General features: G+C 38.4%; 1 protein-coding gene across 8 annotated transcripts in view; it reads left to right on the plus strand.

The window, feature by feature from the left end:
• The window catches only part of cadpsa (Ca2+-dependent activator protein for secretion a), a 151228-nt gene extending 137945 nt beyond the window's left edge, over nt 1–13283 (plus strand). For all 8 annotated transcript variants that reach the window (XM_077203229.1, XM_077203231.1, XM_077203230.1 and 5 more), the window contains 2 exons: nt 8392–8496; nt 12141–13283. In XM_077203229.1, the coding sequence (XP_077059344.1) occupies nt 8392–8496; nt 12141–12308 (273 nt within the window). In that variant the 3' untranslated portion in view covers nt 12309–13283. The remainder of the gene's footprint in view (nt 1–8391; nt 8497–12140) is intronic.
• The last annotated feature ends 1724 nt before the right edge of the window (nt 13284–15007 follow it).

Raw genomic sequence — 15007 nt, forward strand, 5'->3', positions numbered from 1 at the left:
GAGTCAAATAATCTTCCTTTGTACATCTACTAGCATGGCCCGTGTCCTCAGAGACTCAGCTCCTACGTGCACTCACACACATCCATCCACACAATCAGCCAACCAGCCCGCCCTCCCCAACCTCCCGCCCCATCGCAGTCAACCCCAGATGGGCACGCATGGCACACATCTCCCCTCTCCACCCGCTGAAGTGGTCGGGTCTCCGTAGGCAGTTGAAAAAGACAACATGTGTGCATGCATACACACATGCACGCTCGCTCCGTCTCGCACATACGTTAACACGCACACGCTGGTCCTCACTGTTATGCTAAACAGCCATTGAAATAGCTCCGCTCTTTAGCAGGGGCTCCAGGCAACCTGCTCAAATGTTTTCTTCTTGCTTTGTCATTTCACTTGTTAAAGATGTCATAACATCCTCCACAATGAGCCATAACACCACGTGCTGTTGTTTTAAACCCGCTACATGCAGCCTATTTACAAGTCGGCACTCAGTTCATTATAAAAATGACATAGATGAGATTATAGTATCGGTATCACTAATTAAATGGGTTTAAAAGAACAGCAGCCTCCTTTTTCGCCACTTTTTTTCGTATCCATTTTTGCTGACTTTCACTTTTTTTTTTACATTAGTTTAATGCATTACCTAATATGAACTAACAATGAGCAATCTATTTTACAGCGTTTGTGTAAACCTTTGATCTTAAAAATGTATTAGTAACGTTATCTAAGAATCATTAAACGGTGTAGAAGTATTTATTTGTAGTTAATGTTAACTATTTTTAACGTATGTTAACTTATTGTAAAGAATTGTAAAGGAAATTTACAATACATATACTATAATATAATGATGAAGCAATAGAATTGGTTCATATTGGTGTTGATATTGGTTCATCTTTGCAGGTTTAGTCTGACTAGCTGATAGAAATAGACTAGTTGTTAAATAGTTTCTTCTGAGATTTTACTAAGTTATTGTACCATGAAAATGCCATTTTTTTTTGAGACAACTTTCCAATCACTACAAGTGCTTTTTTCTCTGTATCGTGGTTTTCTTTTTTCTTTTTGTGTTTGAATCAGTCAAAATGTTGCTTTTACTTTGTTATTTTGGTCAAATATTCCTGATGGCCTCCTTCCCTTTTACACTTTTTTTCAATTTTTGATTGTTTTAAGTAATCCGCTTTGAAATGATCTGTTAGGTGGGTGTAGTATAATTGCTTAGTGGTTCTTGGCTGGTTGTCATATTGAAGTATATGTGGCCCACGCTAAGCTTGGGTTAATTGGGGTCAAGGATGCTGATTTCTCACAGACAGAGATGGCACATTGGCCAGAGTAAGAAGATTATACTTGTTGTTTGACTAATTCAAAATATGACTGCTTTCATAACGGCGTTTCATAATGCTGAAAAAGCGACCATATGGGAATAGGTATTACAAATGAAAACAAAGAAAAATGGATAAAATTCAGTCCAGTGATATGCATAAAAAGGATGAAGAGTAAAATAACACTAGTAATTGTTAGGAATTATGAAGAGGCTTATTGATCATTTTTTATTATTCATTTTTGTTATTATTGTTATTTAGTTGTTATAAGGACAGATCAAATTTTAAAGCATTTCTCAGTTTGAAATTGTGTTAATTTAAGATACATTTATATTAATTTAACTATTAATTACATTTTAATCAAAATTTAATTATTTAATATATCCAGACAACATCTTAAAATGTGTCAATTTGGAAACATATTTAAATACATTTCAGTAGTGAAATTTACTTGCAAGTGGTTTGTTGCAATATCATGTAATATTCAGTAATATTCAGAGTTTTGAGAAGATGGTGATTTTTAAAAAGGTCATATTCCAGATAAAAGCTGCCTAAGAGGCTCGCTTGCCAGTGGACGGATGAAGTTTGTTAAGTTCAGGATAGAGGACCAGAGAGAGGGCTAGAAAGAGAGAGGGATGGAGGGGGGGAGGAAATTAATTTATTTCACTCTGCCAGCCTGCCAGTTCTTGAAAGAACAGCTGAGGAGAACAGGATTAAGGCAGCTGTGCTTAACGTGAGGGCTCATCTGTCAGATTGGGGCGGAGCACATAGATCATTGATTAAAAAAAGCCATCTCCAAATCCAGCGCTTCACTGATACCGCCGTCCTGCCCCGGCTCTTCAGTGTGTGCGTGCGTGCGTGTGCATGCGTGTCTGAGTGCCAGCAGAGAGACTCAGATACACAGCAGATTACACACGTCAATTATACACTTAATCTGCTTCTGGAGGAGATTGTGGCCTACCCTCATTGATTAATTTGAAGTATTCCCGTTGACCTTGGCAGTTATCAGATCCACGAGATTGCACTTTATGGTGCCGGTTAATGCGGTTTAATCGCTCCACTGCTGGATACTGTGAGGAACGAGTAGGGTTAGAGATACTGCCAAGCTGGGTGGGTTTTGCCTGAGCTGCTGTTTGTGTTGCATTTCACAGACCTGCAATACCACTTCACTGTCTGGGACACTTAACCACTTTGCAGGTCCGGCTGACCCAAGTGAACAGTTTAATCAACTTTAGCTTGCAAACTTAATGCTGTGCAATCTATGGCCTAAGAAAAATAGAAACAAATTAGTCAAGAGGAAACTAGATAGTTAAAAAAAAAACGAATTAATTTTTTTATTGTCCTTGTGTATTTAAAAAAAAACAATTGTGTGTTGTGTTTTGTGTTTTTGCATTTGTGAGAAAAGCAAAAACACTAAACGTTTATTAGTTTGTTTTTTGGAATGTTATACATGTTTTCTTTTGAGAATTTTAAACCTTTTTATCCACTTTTCCCCCTTCGCTCCCTTTGTTTTTATCCTTGATTAGATATCCAGAACAACAACAATCAAAAATGTGTTTTTGTTTTATGTATTTACGTATTTCATTCCAGCCTCCGATTGCATTTAGAAAATCATGCGATATGGGAGGCGGATGCACTCTTTTTGTTTTTCTCCCCAGTTAATCTTTTTATTTTAGAGGTAAACCAATTGAAAAAAGAGCTTTAGATGAATAATCTGAACGCTAGTAGGTCAGTATGAAAAAAAAAGACTAAAAGGGACCCAACAGGTCCTTTCACAGATACTGTTCAAAACACATTAAAGGGGTTTGGCTCTTTCAGAATGCAGGGCAGATGTTAGCGGTTCAGGTTTCTGATAATTACAGAGGCCGAGATGCTTCTTTTGTCGCTTAATGTGAAATGAGGCTGATTTAAATAAATCCGCAGCAACAATACTAATGGTTAGAAATTTAAGCAAAGTAAACGTAATGCAGCAGAAGTTTATTCGGGCGCCATGGCTCTCAACTGGCTCTATTAGCCATCTATTGGCTCTCTCTCTGTCTCTCGCTCTCCCCGTGACATATAAGTGAGGTATGGTGGCATTTGTTTGATTAACTTGTCTGACAAAAGTGACATCTGCTAGCGGGTTCATGTATACGAGAGGCTCAGCGCGGGTCCGCCTTTGTACATCTGTCAGCACAGAGGCAGGGGAAAAGGGTGAAAAGAAACAAATTGGTCCCAAAAAGCAGCCCATTCACCTTCTGCGCTCCCCCCTCCGCCCCCTCCCACCCCTTAGCCATTCAGGTGCACCGCGGGGCTCTCAAGTGCTCGCTGGTTTATTCCATTTCGTTCCCCCCATTGAGGCTGAACCCCACAAGTGTTATGCTCCTCATTCCTGCTCGGCTCAATCCTCCCCTAAGCGTTCCTTTGTGAGCAGAATGGCTCACTTTGCCCTGGGACCAAACTCTCTCTCTCTCCCATTCCTTTTTTTATCCCTCACCCCTTTTTCTTCATTGTGTGTTTACTCAATGACACGATCACAGGCTGTAATTCCCGCCGTTTAGTTCATCTCGACGAGCTCCTTCTTTCAGAGCCAGTTTTTATAAAGAAGGGTCCTGTTTGGACACTGTTGTGCACAAGCACCGGTTTCAATACCAGAAATGCATTCTCTTATACTTTTTGATCGGCTGATTCATTTTGTACCCGCCCAAAAAATCGCTCGACACGCCGTTCCGTTTAGTAGCGTATTGCTTCATTCGCAAACAAAAAAACTGCATTAGAGACACTTAAAAGTGTAGCAGAGCTTGCACAGAAACAGTAAGGGCTTGTTCCACTTAAGGATCTGGTGAGGCGTGCAAATCCAGAGCAGGGTTCTCTTTGTATCCACAACACAATCGTGAGCAGTTTGAAGCCCTTTTTGCTTGCTGAGCCTGAAACTTTATTTTCAATCCCACCATTCAGAAGCACCTATTTCTGGAGAGAAAGAGCGAGAGAAAGAGAGAGAGCGCACAAACGCAGCAGTGCATCGGAGGACCATGTTTAGGGTCGCGTATTTCCTACACAACTTTTTTTCCATGAGGCCTTGGGGTCCTACGGCGGAGAGATAGTGAACGCCGGGAGGCGTGGGGTCACCGGTGTGAGTTACCATGGTAATTGAGTTCAGTCATCAATGGACCTCCTCTTAGGAGGGATGAGGTGAACAATAACGGGCCGGTGGCGACTGTGAACAGCAAGCAGGTAGGATTACCCCAGGCTTTTGTCCTAAGTGCATAATGTCTTGTAGTCCGATTTAAAGACTCCTCAGTCCCCAGGGCCTCCCTCTCTGGCCCGGCAAGGTGCCCGATTCTCTTGCCTGGCCGACGAGAAGGACGAGTGCCCTACGACCTGCTGGCCTGAGAGAGAGAGACGGCTCTATTAAGCGCAGACAAAGACGCAAAGAGTACCGGGAGAAAGGTTGGAGGTTCGATTTTTGTGTGTTTTTTGTTTGGGGTATTCTCTCGCTTTTTGATTCGCAAGAAACGGAGAGGACAGGGAGCACGGGGGAGGCACCGCGGAGTCGCTCTCGTTCTCGTTCTTTTCATCTCCACCAGCCTGCCGCTTTGCATTAACATCAGCGCTAGCAACCATCATCATTCCATCCCTACTGCTAATTGCAGACACAGCTGGGTCCCAGCAGGAGCGCTTCTCAAACAGCCTAGGCCTCCGAGACCAGGCTGAGTGGCGCACACACATATTTGCAGAGCCACTACCACCAGCAAGGGCAGAAAGAGGCAGAGTCACAGGTTGCTTGTAATCCCCCATTACCCCCCACCGTGCCCTCGCCCCCTCCTCGGCATTCCTGCTTTTGTAAGAGTGTGTTTTTTCTAATCCAAACTCAGCCCTTACCAGCTCTTTCTTCCTCCTGGCCCTCACGTAGGAGCCGCTAGCCTTCAGGTGCTTCAGGATTCGATAAAAGCGAGTCACGAGTGTGTGTGTCTGCGACGGGGGTGGATGGGTGTGCAACCTTACACTGAATTCTGTTTGTTGCCCCCCTGCTAGGCGCTATGGCTTCCTGTAACATGTCAAAGACGAGAGTGTGAACGCAAGCTTAGGAGCGCGGCTTGTGCATGTGCGTGGTGTGGCAGGGGCAGGAGGTCGCTCAGCCTTTCAGCGCTCCCCGCTAGAGGTGTGGGGGCCCTGCAGATGTTCATGTGTGTTGTATCGGTAACCATAACGTACGCGTCAAACACACACGTGCGTGTACACGCAGCCCTCACGCTTTCCAATATCAGATGGAACTCGTTAGATGATCACAGATTTTTTTTTCTTTTCTCTCCCATATCCGCTTCTTTCATTATGCATTCAGAGTCATGATTCTCCTGTTTTGGCTAGCAGCTATTGCCAGCTTCCCGCTGCTCAATATCCAAAAAGTGCCACAGTACATAATACACTCTCAGAGAGTCTTCTGTTTCTCTGCTGACAGCAGAACAATGTCCTACTGCCAGCACTGTTCATTTCACAACCAAGACCATAGAGGACACGGACTTGCTGGCTGAGACTCTCATGATTTCGAAATGTCGTCTTTGAAATATACAACTATTTCAGCCTTGTGTCATTTGATTTGACGTCTGATTTGGCACTCACAGCGGGGGACTATTTGAAACGCAACCAAATTATTATTTTTTTAAGGATTTTCGTTTATTACATGTTGATTATGATATTACATCAACTGATAGTTTGCTGGTAATGCGTTGGGGATAGTTCCATCAAAAATGAAAATTCTGTCACCATTTACATTATTCCAAACTAAATTTCTTCTTTGGAACACAAAAGAAGATATTTTGAAAAATGTTTCGTCCATGCAATAAAAGTCTACAGGGGTCTAGTGTTGTTTTGGACCCTATTGACTTTATTTGAATAGACAAAACCAGTTTTCATTCTTCAAAACATTCTTAAAAATATTCAAAACATACTTCAGAGAAGAAATAAAGTCATGCAGGTGTAGAATGGGGAGTAAATGATGACAGAATTCATTTGTGGGTGAAATATTCCTTTAAAATGGTAAAGGCCAGAGAGGTCACACTATTGTAGGAACAAATGTAGGAGATACAGAGTGAGTATGGGAGAAAGACTGGGTGTGAGAGAGAGCAGTTGCTCCAGGCCTGGCCTCTCTGTGGGGGTCCATCGCGGCCCGGCTGCCCGATCTTTCACAGGCACAGAGCACCAGCCCTCACAGAGCAACACCAAGCTCTGATTCACTGCAGGGACGAGCCACTAACCTCAGCCGCTTAGTTTGAATCCTTAAACGGCCATTTGATTATTTACTATGTACACACATTAGCAGCATCAATTTTAACAGCATACCACTTAAACACCAATGATTTGCGTTCAAGTAGCTTTCAACATATAACTGGTGGAACCAATAGAACCAATGACTTAGCAAATTGTGTAATGTTTACTACTAGAGGCTTTTGACAAGTCGAGAGTGCACTTTTTTTAGACTACCACCAGCAGAAGCCTAATGCTTTTTCAAACTGAGGGAAACTGAGTGTAAATTCCTCAAAAATTCCCCCAAAAAAGTATTTGTGTTTTTGATAATTAAGCTCCAAGAGCATTGTAGGTCTAAAAAAACTGTAGCGGAAATCATGTCTAAATTTGCTTACAACAAATGATTATTTATCCACCGTAATACTCTCAAGTGTGCTGCAGTTACCCAAGACGCATCTCCTGTGTCTCTGGCTCGATTTGCTCAGCTTCTAAGCCGTTGAGACTCAGTCAGTTCAGATTACCATCAGACCAGCTCGATCATAACTAATCAATTAGACTTCAAACGAGATCCTCCCCACGGTCCAACATCTGCAGCCCAAAAGCAAAGTGCACTGGCTATTTAGGAGGTGCTTTGAGTTCAATGAGTTTCAGTGAGTAGAAATGGAGAGCGAAACACAGAGGCTAAGAGAAAGGAAGACTTGTAAAAGTAAGACCCTGAGCCACGGTTACATTAGCGAGCTCATTGCGACTGCGGTAAAGACAACATGTCCGCTGGGAATGATGGCTGTTTCTCCCTCAATGTGACAGAAAGTGCCACAGTTTGAAGCGCAGGCTAAGGGCAGGATTGTGGCTGCTTTAACATGGGCAACATCTCTCATGATCAGTGTCCAAAAGGAGAACAGGAGACAGCTGATGGAATCCCAAAGTGTCAATTAAGAGTTCCTGGGTGGAGCTGTGGAGACAGGGAGAGGTCTGGGTGAGGATCATGACTGTGACAGAAGGATTTCCTCCAAGGCAGAGCTTGTTGAGTTCTCTTTTTTGTCACCATTTTCCTCTCAGTGCCTCTGAAAGCTCTATTCTACCGGTCATTTTCCTCCATATATTTATATCCATATCTACATGTGGAAGTAGTACTTGACGCTATATTTAGCTGAAGAAAACTATCCTATTTATATGCTACTGATCAAAAGTGTGGACTAAGGATTTTTTAAAATGTTTTTGAAAGAAGTTTCTTATGCTCCCCAAGGCTTTATTTATTTGATCAAAAATACAGTAAAAACTCTAATATTATAAAATATTATTACAAATTTAAATATCTGTTTTCTACTTGAATATATTTTCAAATGTAATTTATTCCTGTGATGGCAAAACTGAATTTTCAGCAGCAATTATTTACATTTTTAAATATATCTAAATTAGTAAAAATTTTAAATAGTTAAAATTTAAAATAGTTATTTTAAATTGTAATAATATTTCACAATACTGTTTTACTGTATTTTTTAACAAATAAATGCAGCCTTGGTAAGCGTAAACGATTTCTTTCAAAAACATAAAAAATATGAAATAATGAAAAACATTTGACCCATCATGTATATATAAAGGATTCTGCTTTATAGGTTGTCAGTCTGATTGTTGAAAAAATTTTACTAGATCAGGTTGGTGAGTATTTTTAGATCTTGTACTAAAAGGATTTTCATTCACATAATCATTCTCTGTTGATACAAATCTACTGCCTACACTCTGGCTTTGTGTTGTGTTATGTTTTTGTAAATTTGTATTCATATATGTTTGTGTGTGGCAGCATTTATATGTGTGTCTGTCTTTGCTGGAGAACAATGTATTTGTATTTCAGCAATGGTACACCAGCACAATGAATCTCCTGGGCACCTGGCTGACAGACCGTATGGACCTGCAGTTGCATCTATATCAGCTGAAAATCCTCATCAGAATTGTAAAGGTAAAAACTACAGCATCATTGACCACAAAAGTGGGTATAGGTGGGCATGTGAATTAATGCAGAACAGTTATAGATTCAAAACTGTCCAAATATATGCAGGAAGTAATCATAGCAGAATATTTGCACCAAGTGTACTTGTAAAAGCATGTTATAAAATATGCTCATATCGACCAATCAGAGCCAGACTACAGAGGTGGATCAGCCAAGTGAAGGCAGTCTTCCTCTTCAGCCTCCGCTTGTGCTTGAGTTTTCAGCAAGATCAACTGGATTTTGTAGTATGGCATTACACATTTATTTATGTGCATTCATATGGTTTGTTTGTGTGTGTGTGTGTGTGTGTGTGTGTGTGTGTGTGTGTGTGTGTGTGTGTGTGTGTGTGTGTGTGTGTGTGTGTGTGTGTGTGTGTGTGTGTGTGTGTGTGTGTGTGTGTGTGTGTGTGTGTGTGTGTGTGTGTGTGTGTGTGTGTGTGTGTGTGTGTGTGTGTGTGTGTCTGTGTGTGTGTGTGTGTGTGTGTGTGTGTGTGCGTGCGTGCGTGCGTGCGTGCGTGCGTGCGTCTCATAGACACGGTTTTCTTGTTGGACTAAGTGAATGGAGGAACTAGATCTGCCATTTATTTTGTATTCAGCACAGATTAGATTTAGTACTGAATGAAGACCTCATGGTTTTCCTCATCAATAGTACTTAACAGCACCAGAATAGAAACTTTCCACATATATGAAATAGGATTAGGATCTTTTTAACCATGTTACCAAAATCATTTAAAATAAAACAATAAATACAAAATTAAATGAAAACTATGGGTAAAAGGGTTGCAAATACATCCTAAATTAAGGTATAACTTAGTTGGGGTTATTAATGTTGGTTTGTTGTTATAAAAAAAAAAAACATTTCTGTTCACTGCTGTTCAAAAGTTTGGGGTTAGTACGATTCATTCATGCATTCATTCAATCGTTCATTCTGTATAAAAAGTAATACTTTTATTCAGCAAATTGCATTAAATTGACCAAAAGGCAGTAAAAGCATTTTATATGAATGATTTCTATTTTAAATAAAAATTATTTTATTTCTGTTCTTTCTAACTTTATTTACATCAAAGAATCATGTCCACAAAAAAATTAAGCACCACAACTGCTTAGAACATTGATAATAATAAGAAATGTTTCTTGAGCACCAAGTCAGCATTTTAGGTTGACTTCTGAAGGATCATGTGACACTGAAGACTGGAGTAATGCTGAAAATTCAGTCACAGGAAAATGCATCACAGGAATAAATTACATTTTAAAATATATACAAAACAGCATATAATTTCAAAGCAGCTTTACAGAAAAAAAAATGCCTGTTTCTACATTACAATTTAGAGTAATCTGTTATCAGAGGTGACTATGTCGAGGTATTGTCCATATATCATAAATGTACAGTTCTAAGACAATACAAATCATGCAGTTAGCTGAAAACTTCGTAAGAGGCTCGATCCAAACTACAGCTGGCGTACTCTCTTGTTGTAGGGCCTTTTAGGTAAATTAGGACCTTATATGTCAGTGGCAATACTTTGTAATCTAATTTTATGTAACCAGTCTAGATATGATAAAATTGGTGTTATTTTTATATTTTCTTGACCTGGTAAGAACTCTAGCTGCTGCATTTTGGACTAACTGTAGTTGGTTTATTGAGGATACAGGACAACCACCTAGTAGTGCATAACAGTAATCTAGAGGTAAAAAATGCATGAACTAGCTTTTCTGCATCAGAAATACATAACATGTTCCGTTGCTTAGCAATGTTTCTGAGGCTGTTTTTGTAACATATGAAATATGATTATTGAAAGACAAGTTGCTGTCTAATATAACACCCATTTCTTTAACTGTAGAGGATGACGTAACAGCAGGCTACATCCTATAAGATGCAAATTATATTCTAAGAGATTCCGTGTACAGGTTTTTGGTAGGTATTTAGTAATACCTCAGACCTCAGAAAATTGCTGAACATCCAATATGTTTAACTTTAACACACTCTGTCAACTTGGATAATTTAGAGATTTCATCTGATCGTGATAAAATATATAACTGAGTATCATCGGCATAACAGTGGTAACTAATTCCATGTTTTCTAATAATATTGCTAAGAGGGAGCACGTTAAAAATAGTAGAGGTCCTAAAACAGACCCCTGCTGCACTCCACAATTTACTGACGTTAGATAGAACTTAGATAATTCCCTGTTTAAATAAACAAACAAACAAAATGGTAACGGTCAGATAGGTACAATCTAAACCACCCTAATGCCTGTCCCTGAATACCGGTGTAATTTTGTAATCTATCTAAGAGTATTTTATGATCCATAGAGTCGAAAGCAACAATAAGATCAAGTAAAACTAGAATTGAGATTTAACCTTGGTCAGAAGCTAGAAGTAAGTCATTTGAATTTAAACGAGCACCGTTCCTGTGTTATGATGGGGCCTGAATCCTGACTGAAATTTTTCATAGATATAATTATTTTTCCAGGAAGGAGCACAATTGAGCGGACAACTTTTTCTAGCATTTTAGACATAAATGGAAGGTTTGAAATGGGTCTATGCTAAATTTGGATCTAGTTGTGATTTCTTAATTAGAGGCTTAATAACTGCCAGCTTGAACGGTCCTGAGACATGACCTAGAAATTGAGTTAATAATATTGAGAATAGGCTCTTGTAACAACTCTTTTAGTAATTCAGTGGATTTTGGATCTAATAAACATGTTGTTGGTTTAGATGCAATAATACGTTTTAGCTCTTCCTGTCCCTATAGTTGTAAAGCACTGCAATTGTTCTTGAGGGACGTTAATTAAGGCTGAATTATAAAACACTGTCAATGGTTGTACATTTCCAATTGTATTTCTGATGCTTTCGATTTTCCAAGTGAAGAATTTCATAAAATCATTACTACTAAACTGTGATGGAATATTCAGTTCAGGTGACGTCCGTTTATTTGTTAATCTAGCCATTGTACTAAATAAAATCCTTAGATTGTTTTGGTTATTTTCCGAGTTTGCGGAGATGCTCTGCCCTTGGTAGGTTTCAGAGCTTTTATAGCAGGACATACTGTCTTTTCACACGACTTTAATGACCTCCTAATGGGTTTGATCTAGGTTACGAGTCTCTCTCTTGAGAGCACGAGTAATACTGTTGTACCATGGTGCAGAACTTTTCTCTTTAACCTTTTTTAATCTGATGGCTGCAATAGTTTCTAAAGTATAAGATAGCGTTACTGTTTTACTGTATTTTTTTATCAAATAAATTTAGACTTGGGAAGCAAAAGACACTTTTTTCAAAAACATTATAAATATTATATTGACCCAAAGCTTTTGAACAATAATGTTCGTTACACAGAAAATTAAAGAAAATATTTGTTTGATAAATTTTTCCCTTCCAGTAACCATAATAGGGTTGAAAGTTGTCCATTATGAAAGCAGTCAACACTGCAATTTACAATTTAGTTTTATGTTAGATAATAGTTTAAAAGGTGTACCATATTCATGAAATGGGACAAAAATAAAATGTATCCCACATTTCGGTTCATGTTTATGTAACTAACAATGAAATGAAAGGAGAAGCAAGCCAGATTCACTTTGTTTCCCATAACTATTCCCTCAATCCTGTATGTTTTTGCAGAAAAAGTATCGTGATTTCCGACTACAAGGTGTATTGGACTCTACTCTGAACAGCAAGATGTATGAGACGGTGAGAAACAGGCTGATTCTAGAAGAGGCTACAGCGTCTGTAAGAGAGGGAGGGATGCAAGGCATATCCATGAAGGACAGCGATGAGGAAGATGACTAGATCCTGCTGGAAACAATTAGGTGTGGACAAATCGGCCTAAAATGATGCATGTACACCACTGTCCATCACTCGTACATGTCCGGATGTTGTTAACGTCATGGTCTATGACAGACAAGGGACCATCTTCAATCAAAATTCTGACAAAAACAAAAGCGTATATTAACCTAAACATAAAATTAATTGGTGTTTTTTTGGGGGGGAAAGATAAGCAAAAATGTCTGTAAATCATACCTAACTGTTTCTAAGCAATATGGAGCACCATTTGTAGACAAAGTTGTGTGAGATGGTAAGGAATAATGCTCGTCGTGTCCCTGTTCAATGCAAATCCATATGGCGCTTCTTCAACGTATTGTAAATACATTAATGTTATATAATTGTGCATAGACCTCTTACTTGTTTCTTTTGGAGTGTAGGCCAACTGACATGATTGTATTAACTTGTTCAGATGTTTGTATATTCAGCTCACTTTAACAACAAACCACAATGTGTTTTACACCCAAAATGTTTTGAGACCTTTTTTATTGAGTTGGGTATGGTATGTATGTAGCTGTATTTTAGAGATGCAATATATAGATTTGTGATATACTTAAACTGATGTCAATCATTTTTTTTATGGTTTTAATCCATGCATAATTAAACAAAAATATTAAAAATATATATTTATTCTGTATTTGGGGGGGAAATGACAAGAAAGCTTTTTGTTTGTGTCATTTTTGTTTCTTTGCAACAAAGCATTTCCGATCCTTTTATTTGGATAGCCTCTAAACGCTTGCAGGTCTTCATCATTGCCACTGTTGTTTTGTGTATATAGCGCTTTATATTTCCCTCTGTGCAGTAGCTGCATGTTCCAATTGTCAGAAATCTTATCCGAAAGCTTTTGTGGAAAGTAACTGATGGATTCATCTTGCTTCGGCCTAATGTTGGAAGTTGGAATGCAAGAATCTGAGCTTACAAAAATAAAAGAATTCAAACTCATGACTTTTTTTGCTTTTAAATGTACACTATTTAATTTTTTTGTACAAAATTAACCAAATTTAAATGAGTCAATTCATCATCAATCCTTCTTCCAAAACATGAATCTTTTTTGTCTTCACTATGGTAAGCCTATTATAAATGTTTATATTTTAGACCTGTCAGGATGGTTTTTGCGGTCTATCATCATACCTGTAAATAGAAAAAAGTTGCTTTGGCTATTTTGACCAACGATCAAGAAAGGTTGACATTGAGCATGCTAAATCTTGAACCTCTGGGAAATCACCCGTTTAAAAAAACAACTCAGAATAGAGGAGAGTCTGCTGGTAAAAAGAGAATGCGACTGAGCTTCTCATAAAACAATAATCAACATAGACTTTGCTTTTCGGACAACAACTGAAGGATTTGAAATGTTGAAAAAGTGATGCAGAGATGGCGTTTTTATTATTCAACAGGGGAGTATGGTATTTTATTGAGATAAAATGCCTTATGTAACTCTCTAACAGAGTTAAATCATTCAAAGGGTCATATTCATTCACAGAGATCTGAAGCATTACCAAAACAATGTTCTTCTGCAAAATGCTTGCAGTTTTGGTTTTTAATCGCTAGAGGGCCAAACGTTACATAGTGTACTTTAAAGTCAATTATAATAAGTCTCACTGTTTTATTCATTGCTCTGACCACCTTAAAAGTCTCACAATCGTTTTTAATGAAGCTACGCCCAGGGTTTCAAACTCATCAAATGCAACACCTGCCATACAGCACATGCTTCATGCAGGAGAGGTTTAGTGAAAGACACAACTTTAACCGTGACTTAACCTCTCCCCACACCCACACACTTCCACCAAGAAGAAAAGAAAATAGTCTGAGATTAACATTTTGGGATTAAGTCATAGCTCATCTTCAGATATTGCAGAACAGAAGGAGATTGACTGACCAAAGATGACACAGACCAGTCCCAAGGCAGATCTTCTCAACCAGATTAAAATTGTTCACATAAGATTTTCAAAACAAATCAGTCTGATCTTCAAGACAATAAGTATAAATGCAAGGGATTAGATATTAATACCGTGACATATTAAATGAAGAAAGAATATCTTAATTATAACATGGATTGCTTAAAAACAAGTTCTTAAGGATGAGAAAAGACAAGATTTGAAAAGATCATTGCGGTTTTAAAAGAAAAAAATAACTTGATTCCTATAGGAAACATAAACATTCTAAATTCGTACAGTATATACACATTTAAATTGAAAATATTTTCGTTTTTTATTGGATTGACAGCCCAAATGATTTGTATTTAATTTAATTTTATATTCGTATACAGCAGAAGATTGACTTGCCAAAGATGACCATTTTTATTTGTAATTTTGAAAGAAGTCTCTTATGCTTCACAATTACTGTGTTTTTGATCAAATAAATGCAGCCTTGGTAAGTATAATTACACTTTAAAATAACTGTTTACTTTTTTTAATACATTTAAAATATAATTTGTTAACATTTATTATTATTATTTTTGATAACAGTTGTGCTGCTTATTTTTTTGTGGATAGGTTATAATTTTCAGTATCCTTTAAAGGTGCTCGGGTGACATCACTTCTTGTTGACGTTCGAAGTATTGTCAAACAAAACGGAGGCTAGACCCTCCCTCCTCCTCATCCGCGCACTAACCCCCCAAACCCCACCCCCAAATCCTTCTTGTCGGTTATTGGCTGGAACAGTTTGTT

The sequence above is a fragment of the Siphateles boraxobius genome, unplaced genomic scaffold (genome assembly GCF_051911475.1).
Source record: "Siphateles boraxobius isolate OS27281-9 unplaced genomic scaffold, OSU_SipBor_1 5, whole genome shotgun sequence".
Taxonomy (NCBI): Eukaryota; Metazoa; Chordata; class Actinopteri; order Cypriniformes; family Leuciscidae; genus Siphateles; species Siphateles boraxobius.